The sequence below is a fragment of the Amblyomma maculatum genome, chromosome 5 (assembly GCF_055883805.1).
Source record: "Amblyomma maculatum isolate TAMU_Amacu chromosome 5, ASM5588380v1, whole genome shotgun sequence".
Taxonomy (NCBI): Eukaryota; Metazoa; Arthropoda; class Arachnida; order Ixodida; family Ixodidae; genus Amblyomma; species Amblyomma maculatum.
Window position 1 is genome coordinate 105,494,115 of NC_139348.1, and position 14,600 is coordinate 105,508,714.

Sequence of the window (14,600 nt, forward strand, 5' to 3'; positions counted from 1 at the left end):
AGGCACGAGCCTTGAAAACGATATCATGTGCAAGCACTTCTATACCCAGCCATTAACGATGGCCAACCAATGACCTGTAGATAGTAAAATTGGGTAAAAAGTAAAAGTGAGTAAATGTAAAATTTGTAAATATGATCTTGTCACAACGATTGCAAAATATCTCGTACACATTTAAAAGATTATTTGAGAAATTACCTGTTGGTTAGTGCGTGATGTTAAATGTCTCAAAGCGAATTGGTTCAGGATTCCGGAAGTTTCGTCCACATCGGTATCTATAACGTGCACCGCTATCGCATATTAAACCGGGGCCTTGTGTTTCGCCTCCACCGAAGAATTGAACCCGTTTTCTCACTGTCAGCAATCGACTGCCCTAACCTCCACCAGCATGGCGAGCCCGTTGCGAAATTACATTAGGTAAATAACACCTTTTTAATACGATCAGCGCATGGACTTGAGGAAATCCTTGAAAATTACGATCTATATGATACTGTGCAAGCGTTATTTTTTGTATTTCTACAGTCGCCGCAAAGTTCCAAAACAACGTGTACTGATTCTGAAACTTACCAAATTTGCGAACGTTGTTCTAAAGTTTGGTGCAACCATGGTTCTTAAGCATGCTTCGCAGGCGATAGTCCACTAGGTGATAATCCCATGAACAGTATTGTGAGTCTCCTTCGATCAAAAAGCAGGCGGGCACTACTTATTGGAGGTATACCGGTATTTCTCGTATTTGAAACATTAACAACGCTTTGCATTTTAACGGTAAGCGGTATCGAGAGCATCAGAGTGACAGTTCAATTGGCAAAGGCCTGCCAACCATACTGCAAGGCAACCCTTGCGCATCTCTGCACGACTCACATTCATCCTCACAATGTTCTTGCCTGAAACTGACACGCTCTACTCGTCTAAGCAAGCAATTACTGTGCTTGCGCGCTCACGTTGATGCAACCTGATTTCCCCAGAGAACATTCCACAACATCGTGCGGACACAGCGTAATTTGGTTTGGTTTGGTTTGTGGAGTTTAACGTCCAAAGTGACTCAGGCTATGAGAGATGCCGTAGTGAAGGACACCGGAAATTTAGACCACCTGAGGGTTTTTAAAGTGCACTGACATCGCACAGCACACGGGGGCCTTGATTTTCGCCTCCACCGAAAAGCGGCCGCCGAGGCCGGGATTTGATCCCGCATCCTTGGGAGACCCTCTTTGTAGCTTCCTGTGTACAAAAGTAGAGTGTAATTTGGTTTAGTAAAAAAACATTAATCTTCTCGTGTTCGTTTATGGCGGGTAGCTGAGCAATTAGGATGTACCCTAACTACAAAGAGGCTGCTTAACGTTCGCTTCCGTAGAACTTCTTCATTGGCGCTGGTGTCCTTGTGCCCGAAGGTGGCGCAATTTTGTTGTACGGGAGGCCATCATTACACTTAATCAATCTTCCTGCGCCGCTGACTAAACTGAGCTTCGTGATCACTTTTCAGGGTCTATGGGCGTTCACTATAGCGTTCATTTGCATACGCTCACTCAGCCGGAGACGAAAGAACGCCGGCGAGTCACGCGTAGGAGACCGCATTCCCTAATGACTCACGCGCAAGGTATACAGTTCAATCGGTACAGGCATCACTGTACTGATAAATTTCTTTTATACACTGTGACCGTAATTTCAAGATCAGTTTATTAATATTCTCGAAATGCATGATTTTGAACGGAGTGGGCCATACACCAACTAAGTTCTTCTAATTATCGACCACTAGCGGCCTTAAAGTTGTACGCTTGTTTTAGCTTTCATACATAGGCTCTTCGCAGGGAGGGGGGGGGGGGGGGAGGGGTACACAGTAGAAGACGCCTGTATTTCTAGGGTATACTAGAAGATCTCTACTCGAACATGCTCTCTGTATCCTGGGAAGGATATTACTTTCTGCGTAAGTGATGAGAATGTTTACAACACTAGTATGCACAAGATTCGTGTCAAACAAAAATCAATAAATTTATCACGTGTTGAGGACTGGCAGTTTTGTTAGGCTTCTCAAGCTTAACAAAACAGTGTTTCCGGAATACTTAACTAGATTTAACGCGATATAGACGACACCGAAGAGTATTCACGGTTATTAGGACTCATTCACGCGGGAATGCAGGCGCAGAATATTTAACGCTCCATGTATCGGCCTTATCTAAAGTCGCCTATGAAGAGTACGGGCCTCTTCCGTTCCTCTGGCCGCGTGTACGATTAAAGGACAGTTTAGCATCTGAAATTACGATTGAGAGCGAGATATCACGCCAAAGCAATAGGCGAGCGGCTCCATCAAACTCAAAGAGAGGTGAGGCGGAAGCGATAAGACGAGACTAGCATAACCAAACCATGCCTTCGTTTAAACAAGCGCTCGCACACAAAGTGAATTTGGGCTGCCTCCGTGGTTACGCGCCCACGGCGTTCATCACGTTTGCTGGGTTCCGTCCTGGTCTGGCCGCGATTCAACTTCATAACCTTGGGTGTTGCTCTTTCTAGCGGCGAGCGGGATTCAGGACGGTCCTGAGAACGCGCTCGGACGGTCAAGTTAAGAGCGAGAGGAATGACGGTTAGAGGGCGGCTCTTCTGGTTACATCGGGTTAAGCGATGCGGAGGATGTGATGCCTTGTCGTTTACTGCGTACGTCGTTTTGCCTGCTCATTTTCATACGGGGCCCTGAACGGACGTTACGGACCGCCCTACTAAATGTTGAGGGAGGAGAAACGAGACGACTTCTGGGACGCTACCGGTGAGAGGATTCGAGAGGGGATTTCCCGCGTGCTTCATTCGAAAAAGTCACTCACGGAGCAGTGTTTAAAGTGCACCCTTCGCCGTACCACCCTTTCCTGACGCCCAGTTGCGAAGCGACGTCCTCCGCGATCATTGGCTACTTCACATTTTATTTATTTTTTAATCTTTTGAAGGGCCGCCAACCATCCCTGAGTACATCGGGTGAGAGTATATAAACCCCAGCATCTCCCAAGTAACCCCAAACCACTCTCGTTCCTTGGATCTTTACTCCGCCAGTGGAACTAACCAGCATCGACATGAACCCCGTGGTGAGTAAGTGAGACCTGCACAGCATCTGTCGGATGATGTTATCGGCGCGGAAGAGGCCGTATCACGGTACATGATGGCGACACAGGTTTGTTTTGTGGGACTTATAGTCCTAAAGCGACTCAGGCTTTGAGACGTTGAGATGTGAGACGTTGAGAGCGGCTTCCCTATGAGGGAAACCATAGCGGAGGACTCCGGAAATTTGTACCATTTGGGATTCTTTAACGTGCACTGACATTACAGAGCACACTGGCGTCCTGCTTTTTGCCTTCAACGCAAAGCAGCCACCCCAGCCGGGCCGCTCCCGCTTCCTTAGATACAGAAGTCCAGGGTCCTAACCACTGCTCCACAGCGGCAGAGCGGCAAGACTGGCATTCAGCAGCTAATATTAGCCGGCAGTTTAGCCAGCCGCGTATAAATTTGGTTGCCACGCCACCCATCTGTGGAGATAAATGCGCTAAGAATCTCCATGACGAGATCGAAGATTTGTGGAACTAAGCGTCCTATTCAACCAAAAGAATGAATGTGGACGGTGGAATTGGCTTGTTAGCTAGTGCAAAACTGTCGCAGCTGGCCCCGAGCACAGCTGCGGCGGGATACAGATGTTTAACTTTGTAACGGACATAAGGCGATGTCTATGACACAGAGTCGCTTGAAAAGGACGCAACCAGGATCGCAATTCGTAATTCCTAACACTGCCGTCATGGATCTTATTGTTAGTCAACAAGCAATTCTTTCACTCACTTCCTGCCATACTGCTGTTGTTGATAACGAATACGACGGAAGACATGTTTTTGAGCTAAATGGAGTCTTTACTGATTTTCTCGATTCTTTTAAACTCACGCTATTGTTCAAACACGCGTTTAGCCAGTTGTTTCGTTCATAGCCGTGCCACTGGATATTATACCACAAGCAAGGTGAGTGATGGTATCCTTAGGAACGCCTTTTGCAGAGCTTATGATATCGTCATGGTTTTCGTCACTGTCAGTGAACATCCTACGAAAACTTCCGTTGTTGACTTGATGGTAAATGAGGATGTGCGATGAAATGAACTGAGCCATGCAAGTAGGATAGAGGACGACGCCAAGAGTCGTCCATCTTGGGGTACCGTGAGAAAGGCAAAATTACGTCCAGGTTGGCTGTGGACCAGACTCTCGATTTGCAAAGATCTTTGCTCGCCAACAAGCGGCTTCTATGCGCGAGAAACGGCTTAGTCAAGATGAACCGTGCAACGCGTTATGATTTTTCGTTACCCAGTTCAGTTCAGTTCAGGCGTTCAGTCGTGTCCGACTCTTCGTGACCCTATGGACCATGTCACGCCATGCTTTCCGGTCTCTCACTATCTTCTTAACATCACATAGCTTCATCTGCAATGCCTCGAGAATGCCATCTAACCATCGCGTTCGCTGCCTACCCCTTCTCCGGCGACCCTCAACCTTTCCCAACATCAAATCTTTCTCCAGCGACTGCTCTCTTCTCATCAGATGACCAAAGTAGCTGAGCTTTAACTTTAGAATTTGACCCTCCAATGAGCAGTCAGGGTTTATGGTCGACAATATCGACTGATTTGATCTTCTGGCAGTCCAAGGAACTCTTAAGAGTCTTCGCCAGCACCACAATTCAAACGCGTCAATTCTTCGGCGGTCAGCCTTTTTCACAGTCCAACTCTCGCATCCATACATCACAACTGGAAAAACCATAGCACGGGTTATACGGATCTTGGTTGGCAGACTAATGTCTCTGCTCTTTACTAGGCGGTCAAGGCTAACCATTGCTCTCTTTCCCAGAAGCAGGCGTCTCCTAATTTCATGGCTGCAGTCTCCTTCCGAGGTAATCTTGGCGCCCAAGAACAGAAAATCTGTCACAGCTTCCACTTCTTGTCCATTCATGCTCCAGGACTTGATAGGGCAAGACGCCATGATCTTCGTCTTTTTAATGTTCAGTTTAAGCCCAAACTTCTCACTCTCTTCTTGTACGCGCATCAGAAGTCTCTTGAGTTCCACTTCACTTTCTGCCATTAAAGTGGTATCATCCGCATATCTAAGATTGTTGATACGTTTTCCAGAAATCTTCACTCCAGCTGAAGACTCGTCCAGACCGGCCTTCCTCATGATGCACTCTGCATATAGGTTAAATAGGCAGGGCGACAGTATGCAGCCTTGTCTCACCCCTTTCTCAATCGGAAACCAATCAGTAAGACCATGCCCAGTTCTGACAGTGGCCTCTTGCCCTTCATAAAGGTTCCTGAGGAGACAGATGAGGTGAATTGGAACTCCCATCTCTTGGAGAGCTTGCCACAATCTGCTGTGATCTACGCAGTCAAACGCTTTCGCATAATCAATAAAGCAGAAGTAAATGGGTTTCTGGAACTCTCTTGCTTTTTCCATGATCCAGCGAAGGTTGGCTATTTGGTCTCTAGTTCCTCTGCCCTTGCGAAACCCAGCTTGCACGTCCGGAAGCTCCCGATCCACATACTGCTGCAGCCTACCTTGCAGGATTTTTAACATCACCTTGCTAGCATGCGAAATAAGCGCAATCGTGCGGTAGTTGGAACAATCTTTGGCACTGCCTTTCTTTGGAATGGGGATGTAAACTGACCTCCTCCAATCCTGTGGCCACTGCAGGGTTGTCCAAATCTTTTGACATAATGTATGCAGTGTGTTAACAGCGTCGTGGTTGAGGTTTTGAAGCAACTCAGCTGGAATACCATCAATTCCGCTAGCTTTGTTCTTAGCAAGGCTGGCTAAGGCCCATTCAGCTTCACTCTTCAGGATGCCCAGCTCGAGATCAGTAATCACAACCGTCCTATGTTAGGTTTGCACATCCGGGTCCTTCTTGTACAGTTCTTCTGTGTATTCCTGCCACCTCTTCTTTATCTCTGAGGCTTCAGTGAGGTCCTTGCCTCGTTTGTCCTTTATCACGCCCAGCTTAGCACAGAAGCTTCCTTTGATATCTTTGATTGTCTTATACAGAGCTCTTGTGTTCCTTAATTGGCTGTTGTCCTCAACTGCTTGACACTGTATGTTCAGGAAGGCATTCTTATCTCTCCTTGCTATTTTCTGAAAATCCGCATTGAGAACCTTGTATCTTTCTCTTTCCCCCGTACCTTTTGCCATCCTCCTTTCCTCAGCTATTTGCAAAGCCTCTTCAGATAACCAGTTTGCTTTTTTGCATTTCTTTTGCTTTGGAACTACCTTAGTAGCAACTTCTTGTATTATATCACGAACATCAGTCCACATCTCTTCGGGCTCTTTGTCTTCTAGATTTAATTCTTGAAATCGATTCCTCACTTCCACAGCATATTCTAATGGAATCTGATCCAGATCATACCTGAAAGGCCTTCTAGTTTTCTGCGTTTTCCTCAATCGAAGCTTAATTTTGGCAACAAGAAGCTGATGATCGGTGCCCCAATCGGCCCCAGGCCTTGTTTTTACTGCTTGTATAGCGCTTCTCCATCTCTGCCGGCAAATAATATAATCGATCTGATTCCTGTACAGACCGTCCGGTGAAATCCATGTGTACAGGCGCCTCTTGTGCTGTTGAAAATGAGTATTCGCTATGGTCAGGTTGTTTTCTTGACAGAACTCTACTAGCCTCCGCCCAGCTTCATTTGGCTCACCAAGACCGAACTTGCCTGTAATTCCGGATATTTCTTCACTCCCGACCTTAGCATTCCAGTCTCCTATGAGAAAAACGACGTCTGATGATGGGGTGCGGTCTAAAAGGCATTGTAGGTCCGCATAAAATCTCTCAACGTCAGCTTCTTCAGCAGCAGTGGTCGGTGCATAGACTTGGATAACTGTTATGTTGAAAGGGTGACCTTGGATCCGAAGTGAAATCATTCGGTCGTTTTTGGGGTTGTACCCTAGCACTGCTTTGCCCATTCTTCTGTTTACTATGAGAGCGACCCCATTCCTTCTCTTGGATTCGTGCCCACAATAAAAGACATAATGGTCGCCGGAGTTAAATTCTCCCATTCCGGTCCACTTGAGCTCGCTGATACCCAAGATATCAATGTCCAATCTGTCCATTTCTCGCTTGACGATATCCAGTTTACCTTGCGTCATAGATCTTACATTCCATGTTGCTATGTGATATATCTCCTTGCAACATCGGACTTTCCGGTCGCTTCCCGACACATCCACAACTGAGCGTCCTTTTGGCTTTAGCCCAGCCGCTTCATTCGTCCTGGAGCTACTAGGAATCGCCCTTTGTTCGTCCCCAGTAACATGTGGGACGCCTTCCAACCTGGGGGGCTCATCTTCCGGCGCCATATCGATAATGGTATTGTGACTGGCCATAGGGTTTTCTTGGCAGGAAATACTGGAGTGGGTTGCAATTACCTTCTCCAGTGAATCACATTTTGTCAGAACTCTCTGCCGTGACCTGTCTATCTTGGGTGGCCCTACACAGCAGAGCTCACGACTTCATCGAGTTTCGCAAGCCCCTCCGCCACGACAAGGCAGTGATCCATGAAGGGGATCACTGCCCCCCATCGTTACCCATGATGTGTAAAATGGCACCTCTATTCTGGAATAGTGAAGACGACGTTTCAAAGGGTTCAAACATAAAATCGAACACAGGAAGAAATTTATGTGCTCAATTTTATGCGCCTTCTAACTGGAAAGTCAGCCCAGTGCCATTAATCGTTTCCCGAGGGAAGCAAACAACATGGAATGTAGAATATTATGAATGAAAAAAAAAGTGCTTGAAGGAAATGCTTAGTGTCTACCAATATCGTTCGTTCGAACTATTTTACTAGGTGCGACTTCCTCCGGTTCGGTGATCGTCACCTTACCTTATAATCACGGATTGACGTGGAATCACCGTGTTAGTATGTCAGTTTTATTTGTCAGATGGCCTTTCTTCGCAAATGAACTTGTCCCGGACCTTTCAGTTGTATATCTAGCAGTTTTTATGTTGCCTTAAATGATAGTCGCCTTTGATAAGTAACACACGTCGCTAGCATTTCAGTGCACTCCAGCGACTGGCAGTCTCCCGCTCAGCAGCGTTGCCATATGTCAAAGCGAAGCGATTGTCTTTGCAGAACTGGGCTGTCCCAATGAAAGACAAGCAGGTGATTGATGAGCTGGTAAGGGAAACAGGCGCAAATATTTGACAATAAGTGAAATGTCCCCGATTCATCGGTGGTTCTTCTCAGTAACTTTCCCTCTTTCTCACTCGACGTCTACTTCCACTAAAAAGGCAGTTTAATTATTTGGAACCTAAGAAGACGTTGAACTGCAGTATACTCGAGCATAAAATGCAGTTTTATTTGCAACCTACAAAAAGAACTTGAATTGCATTACATTCTATTTAAGCTATGTTTCGATGCTACTGCCTTTCTGAAACTCGCTGAGCGCATGCATTATAAAACTGAATGCCACTGGAGACAGACGGCATCGTTGTGTGAAGGCGGATTCATCCATAAAATTTGCACAAACGCGAAACGAATTCAACATACGTACCTTTTATAAAATTTGTTAAAATTATTTTTGTGTACCACGCATGGTACTCCCTCTGCTAAAGGAAACTTATATGATTACCGCTTCTCCTATAAAATACCATGTGGTGCAAAATCGCGGCGACCTGGCTCCCCTAGAAAGCATTAAAGAGTAGATTCGAAGTGGCAGGCAAGAAATCACGGCTTAAGAATACTTCAAGTAGTCATTTGGACATATCTCATGCAATTTTTTCATTCTGTTTTTGAAAGCATTGTATAACTTTTGACCAACAAAATCAGTTTAGAAAAGCAAATGTTTTGTATATATATAGAGTGAGTTCGGGGGAGAAACGTCAAAACGACTTGCCTTTTACAATGCGGAATACCATGAGCTGCCCCTTTGAGAAGAGCCGCTAGGGCGCAGGCACTGCTCTGCCAATAAAATGAGCTCTGCAGAAGCCTTTTATCTTGAGACCGATCTGGTGCTGCATGCTGATGCTGCGATTCACATGCGTTCCTCTGTCCACAAAGCAGCACCATAAGCACAAGTGGATGATTTCGACGTGGCCAATAGCGTGGTGTCTGGTTGCTATAATCTGCTTGCCTGTGAAAAAGCCACATGACTCCGCCTCACAACCTAGAAATCGAAGCACGGCACAAAACGAACGCGGCATCGCGAACATGAATAGTGCATTGTGGCCAGATGAAAGAAAGTTTCCTTAGTTGCCAGTGTAGTAGGGTTGACGCAAAGATACAACTGCCACCTACACTGAAAAATTTAGACGAAAAGCAAAAGCCTAGATATCTCTCATGCCTCTTCGTAATTCCTGGGTCATGCGTTTTCGTCTAGTGCACGACCATAGGGAGCTGCACCTCTCTTTTTATCTAGCCTCTATGTAAAGCAGCCGATTACCTGCGGACATCCTGGAACACTTTACGTTTTTCTTTCGCCTTGCAGCTCGCCGCCATTCTTCTTTCCCTCCTCTCCGCCGCTTCTGCCGGCTTCATTGGCGGCTTCGGCGGCTATGGAGGTTATGGAACTGGATTCGGGGCTGGCGGTGGGGCTGGATTTGGTGGCAGTTACGGTGCTGGTGCGGGAGCCGGCGCTGGAGCGGGGGCCGGAGCTGGTGCTGGAGGTGGCCCCGGCCTTGCTGTCGTTGCCACCCCGGTCGCCGTGGCAGCCCCCGTGGCGCCCAGACCTGCAACCTTCGCCGCCCCCGCTGGCGTCTCTACCTCGTATAGTGTCAGTACCGGAAGCGTGAGGGGTCTGTACGGTGGAGGCGGACTCGGTCTCGGAGGTGGTTTCGGCGGCGCTGGTGGTGTCGGTCTGGGAGGTGGTCTCGGCGGTGGTGCCGCCTACGGGGTCATCGCTGCTCCTGCAGTGACTGTCGCTCGTCCTACGATTTCCGTGGCGCGTCCCGTAATCGTAGCTCGTCCAGTGGTTGTGGCTCGTCCCGTGACCGTCGCTGTCCCGACTGTCACCTTTGCGGCTGTGCCCGCCGCCGCATCTGGAGGTGGCTTCGGTGGAGCTGGAGGATTTGGCGGGGCTAGCGGCTTTGGTGGTCTTGCTGGCGCTGGTGGCCTCGGAGGATTCGGTGGCGCCGGTGGCCATGGTGGTGTCGGTGGTGCTGGTGCTGCTGGTGGCCATGGTGGTCTCGGGGGTGCTGGTGCTGCTGGCGGCTTCGGTGGTGCCGGCGGATATGCTGGCCTCGGTGGTCTCGGTGGCGGCTATGGAAACATCATAAAAATTCTCAAATGGTGGTAAGTGACTGCAAGCTATACAACAGGTCATATACTAAGGATGAAAGTTCGCCTTAAGCCTGATGTTCGCGAAAGACACTGGTATCGATGTATTCTTGGGATAGTGGGTGCTACTTCAAGATGCATTGTGGAGCTTTTTTTCCCAGTGTCCCCTCTTCCCACTGTAATGTGTGCGGAGAAATAAACTTTCTATTCAAATACAGGTTTTGGATCGGCGAAATATTTGTAGCACGTGCTGAGAGTTACAGGTTTTTGTTCGTGACAAATGCGGGTTGACGTAAAAGTCATGTGCCCCAAGGGCATTGTACACTGACTAATAACCTATACTTTGATTTATTTTTCAGAACAAAATCTCTATGGCATCTTCAGAGACGCTAGCACATTGTCTGCAAGTCTACGTGCTGGAGAGATTGAAGTTTGCGCCCAGAAGCTTTAATTTATGCATTTTCAAGGACAGCTCCAAAAACCTCTTGTGATTAGATATAAAACTGAAATCAAGGACCGATGCGCTGGTGGATGAATGCTACAATTTTATGACTTTACGTTGATAGTGTGAATAGTTCGCAAAAGAAGATGAGATTCTACTGAAACGCTTCTACACTGCCACCTTGAAGATCTTGGTTGAGACATATTTTTGAATAAAGAGAAATGCAGTATATGCTATCATTCATGCATCTTTATACTTTTATCTGCGGATCTTGATTTCGTTTTATTCATGCAGGTTCATTTGACGAAACAGATTCAAATTTCATGAGTTTTTTCATCTGTTCAAGCGTTTTATCCAAGAAAAGTAAAGAATCGGGCTTGATAAAACGTTTCCTTCATTGGAAAACTACTGGATATCACGCTCCACTATAGAAATCGAAAGGTACCTCTTCTGCATCCGAGGTATGTGTTGCTTTGCTTCAGGAAACTAAGTTAGTTCAGTTAGGCTGGATTGTCGATTGCGGCATTGGAAATCAAGTCAAGCTCTATGCAGCGGCAATGCAAAAACGAGTCTTTGGGACTCTGTCAAATATAATGCGTTGGACGTTGTACGTTGCCGAGTTATGTGGCTGTTTCAAAGTCTACCCGGGATACTTTAAGGATGCCACGAGTCTCCTTCAATGAGACTCATCTACATTCTGTTTTGAGGTCGTTCTGTGCCCTCCAGGTGACTTGTGCTCCATTCAAAACAACACACCATCTAATGGACCGATGGTGGTCTAATGATGAAAAATAGTGACATCAATATCAAGCCTACGTTAGCTTTCGGGGAGTTCACTACATTTACCAATGCTGGACTATCGTTGATGCCAATATTGGCCATCGTACAATCACTATGGCACTATACCAATATGGAATTATTGTTGGCTTTTTCATTCATACCACATATAGGACATCCTCCTTAATCCTATGACATTTCCAAGGAAGGCAAACCGATGGCTTTCTCTCATGGCCGATCACCGGTCATTTCCATAAATTATTAAGCTGCCTCCGTTTTAAATGATCATAATGTTGATAGGCGACCCTTGGATATGTATGATATAAACAGAGGAACAGTTCTTGTGAGGTGGCTCTGGTTGGTGAGGTAGTTGGGGCTATGCTGCTATGAGGCACTTAGTAGTGCCAGGATGGGAAAATCTGGCTGGAGAGGTTGGGCTGGCCAAGAAAACAGCTCATTTAACCGCCCTCTTGATTTAATAAACCTGCAATCATTTGCGGTTGAAATTCTGGGAATTAAGAAGTGCCATTTCTGCTTCACACATGAGGTCTGTAAAAAAACAAAAACAAAATAAAAATAGAGGCCTCGTTGCACCAGATAAAAAGTCAGCTTGATTGTTCAAATATATATGCATAGAAAAAAAATGCGCAGCATACATGTGAATGCGCATAATCGCGTACTGCAAGCATCGTACAGTAGTCAAATATAAATTCGAAAGGGTGACAAAGATTACTTTATAAGAAGCTTCGTTGAGCCATTATAATGGCATCGCGCTGATCACCCGTAAAGTAAATTGTTGCGCTAGTTGGCAATGATTCATTTAATTATGCCGCGGTGACATAGTAACCGGCTGAAGGTGTAATGCAATCGGCTACAGCCTCTTGACAACAGATGGACTAGAATGGTTTGATGACCTCTTTTCTGCTTCAACGGTATCTGCTATTTCACAGTTGAGTTGTATGCAACCGTAAATCTCAGATAACTAACTGGATAGTTAACTACACCAAGGCCTGATATATCCCCCCGTATACAAAATGATAGCAGTGTTGCGGAAAATGAAAGAGAAAAGAAAAATAAATTGCAGCAAAACACGTGAAATGCTATAACATTGTGAATATTTCTGGGTAATTTTGGAATTCAAACCTAGGGAAATTAAAAACAAAATATACTTTTGGGTTTTACTTAATCACTCTGATTTGACATCCCAATGCGTCGTGTCAACGACGAAATAAACATACTCAAACAAAATGTCAGAAGTACACCATTTGTCAAATGTTTAGAGGCCAGAGGATCTACTTCTGAGTCATACGATGTGTCTCGTAATGCATTTCCAGCTTTCCGAACTTGCTGAAGGCAAGAAGATTTTTCGCTCTACCTTCTCCAATGGCTAGTACTTCCATGATTGTTAAAGAACTCATAATATACGTCTTAAAAGCAAATTCTTTTGGCAAATGCTGTACGTTTCTCTACAATGTGACGTTTTTTTACAACATATCTATGACATATTTTAGCTTCTTTGAACAACATCTATGCCACTGCCCGTCTCTGCCTCTGTTAGGATTATCTTGGGCTGATTCAGCGGTGTCCACGACAGGAGAGGCAGCTGTGCTGGTGGCGCTGGACTCGGTCGTAGTGTGGGACTCAACAGCGATCTCGGCTTCAGAATTGCTGAGGACAACCGTGCTGTAACAGCTGCTGCCGTCGCCTGCCCTTGGCTTTCGGTTACAGCTGTACACGTTTGCCCATTGTTCAAATTCTGCAATGGCATCACTAGTGCTGTAGCCTTTGCATTTCCCGTATTCTCATTCCTCGTACCAATTCTTGCATTTCCGGTTTTGATCGTTACTCACTTCTTGATTGATTCAGTGCATTGCAGTCATCGCGGCCTTAGAGTTCATCACAGCTCTCTCCGTCATTACTCGTTTTTGTACTCTAGCCTTTTGTGGAGATGCTGGAAGTTCTGGTTCTTATTGCCCACGTGGCCGTTGCGGGCGTCACACTAGTAGTCTTCTCAATGGGACAAAAACTTGGCTGTTACAAGCTTCCCGAACCAGTGATAAAAGCCTACCTGGCCATTTCATAGAGTAATATTGCGTCACACTATACAGCACAAGATCGTTTTGTGAACAGCATGCCATAACAAAAAGTGACGTGAAAAACGTTCCAAACGCAAAAAACATATTGTCGCAATGATTTTACAAGAGCACAACCAGACACATTTTTTAGATATTCCTTTATGCCATGAGGCAAAACACAACGTTATAAAAAAAAAAAAATAAACTGCTATTGATATAGCCGAGCTGAACCCAGACGCAGTCCTGTACTGATAAGCGAGTACTTGGCTACGGGAGAATGCCTCACCCTTACGCCCTCTCATTTCATTTCATTAAATTTTGTTTCTCTTTCTCTTGCTATTTCTATGTATTCTCGAGATGAGATAAAGGATGATTATTTCCGGGGCGCCGCTGTTCGCTGTGCTTGCTACCAAAACTGTGGCCAATGGCGATGCTTAAAAAAAAAATGGTGCATGAAATTGCGCAAAGATGGAAAGGACTGCTCATCAAGTGAACACTGTTTTGAGAAGCATTGACACGATATTGCAAGCTACGGGGCACCAGCAATGAGAATATTGTAAAAATTATCTGGAATGTCGAGCACATTCCACTTTTGAGTTCGTGAGAGCGGAGCTGGTTTTCTAACCGTTCTCTCCTGCTTGTTTGCCCCACCGTTTAAAGACACTAGAGTTACAAAGCTCGTAAGAAAGAAGGAAGTGCAGTGCGGGCACTATCCAGTCGCGGTGTTTTCATCAAATTAGGCTGGCAATTGCTTCCTTAAGATACACGAATATCACCCGTGAGTTTTTGAAATATAGTTTTTATTGTGGTGCGCCGCAAAGCGTAAACGTCAGGTAAAAGTACGGAAACAACGGAATACACCTGTTACTTCGTTCTTTGAGGAAAGTTTTCTAATACTTGAACGAAGCAAATGGGACGCCTACGTCCATGTCACAGCTTTGTCGTCCATGAGTCAGTCAAGTGAGTGTTTATTACGCTCTCTCCAGGAGATATTCTACACTACTTTAATGTAGAAGTACATGATACGCGCTCCGGGAACTCACTTTTGGAATGGTAC

The 14,600-nt window shown here is 45.9% G+C and overlaps 1 protein-coding gene across 1 annotated transcript; it reads left to right on the plus strand.

Moving 5' to 3' along the window:
- Positions 1 to 2,930: 2,930 nt before the first annotated feature.
- Positions 2,931 to 10,930, plus strand: LOC146189122 (uncharacterized). Its single transcript, XM_084603213.1, has 3 exons — positions 2,931 to 3,062; positions 9,462 to 10,264; positions 10,609 to 10,930. Coding segments are annotated over exons 1-3 (816 nt in total). The 5' UTR covers positions 2,931 to 3,050; the 3' UTR covers positions 10,610 to 10,930.
- Positions 10,931 to 14,600: the final 3,670 nt, after the last annotated feature.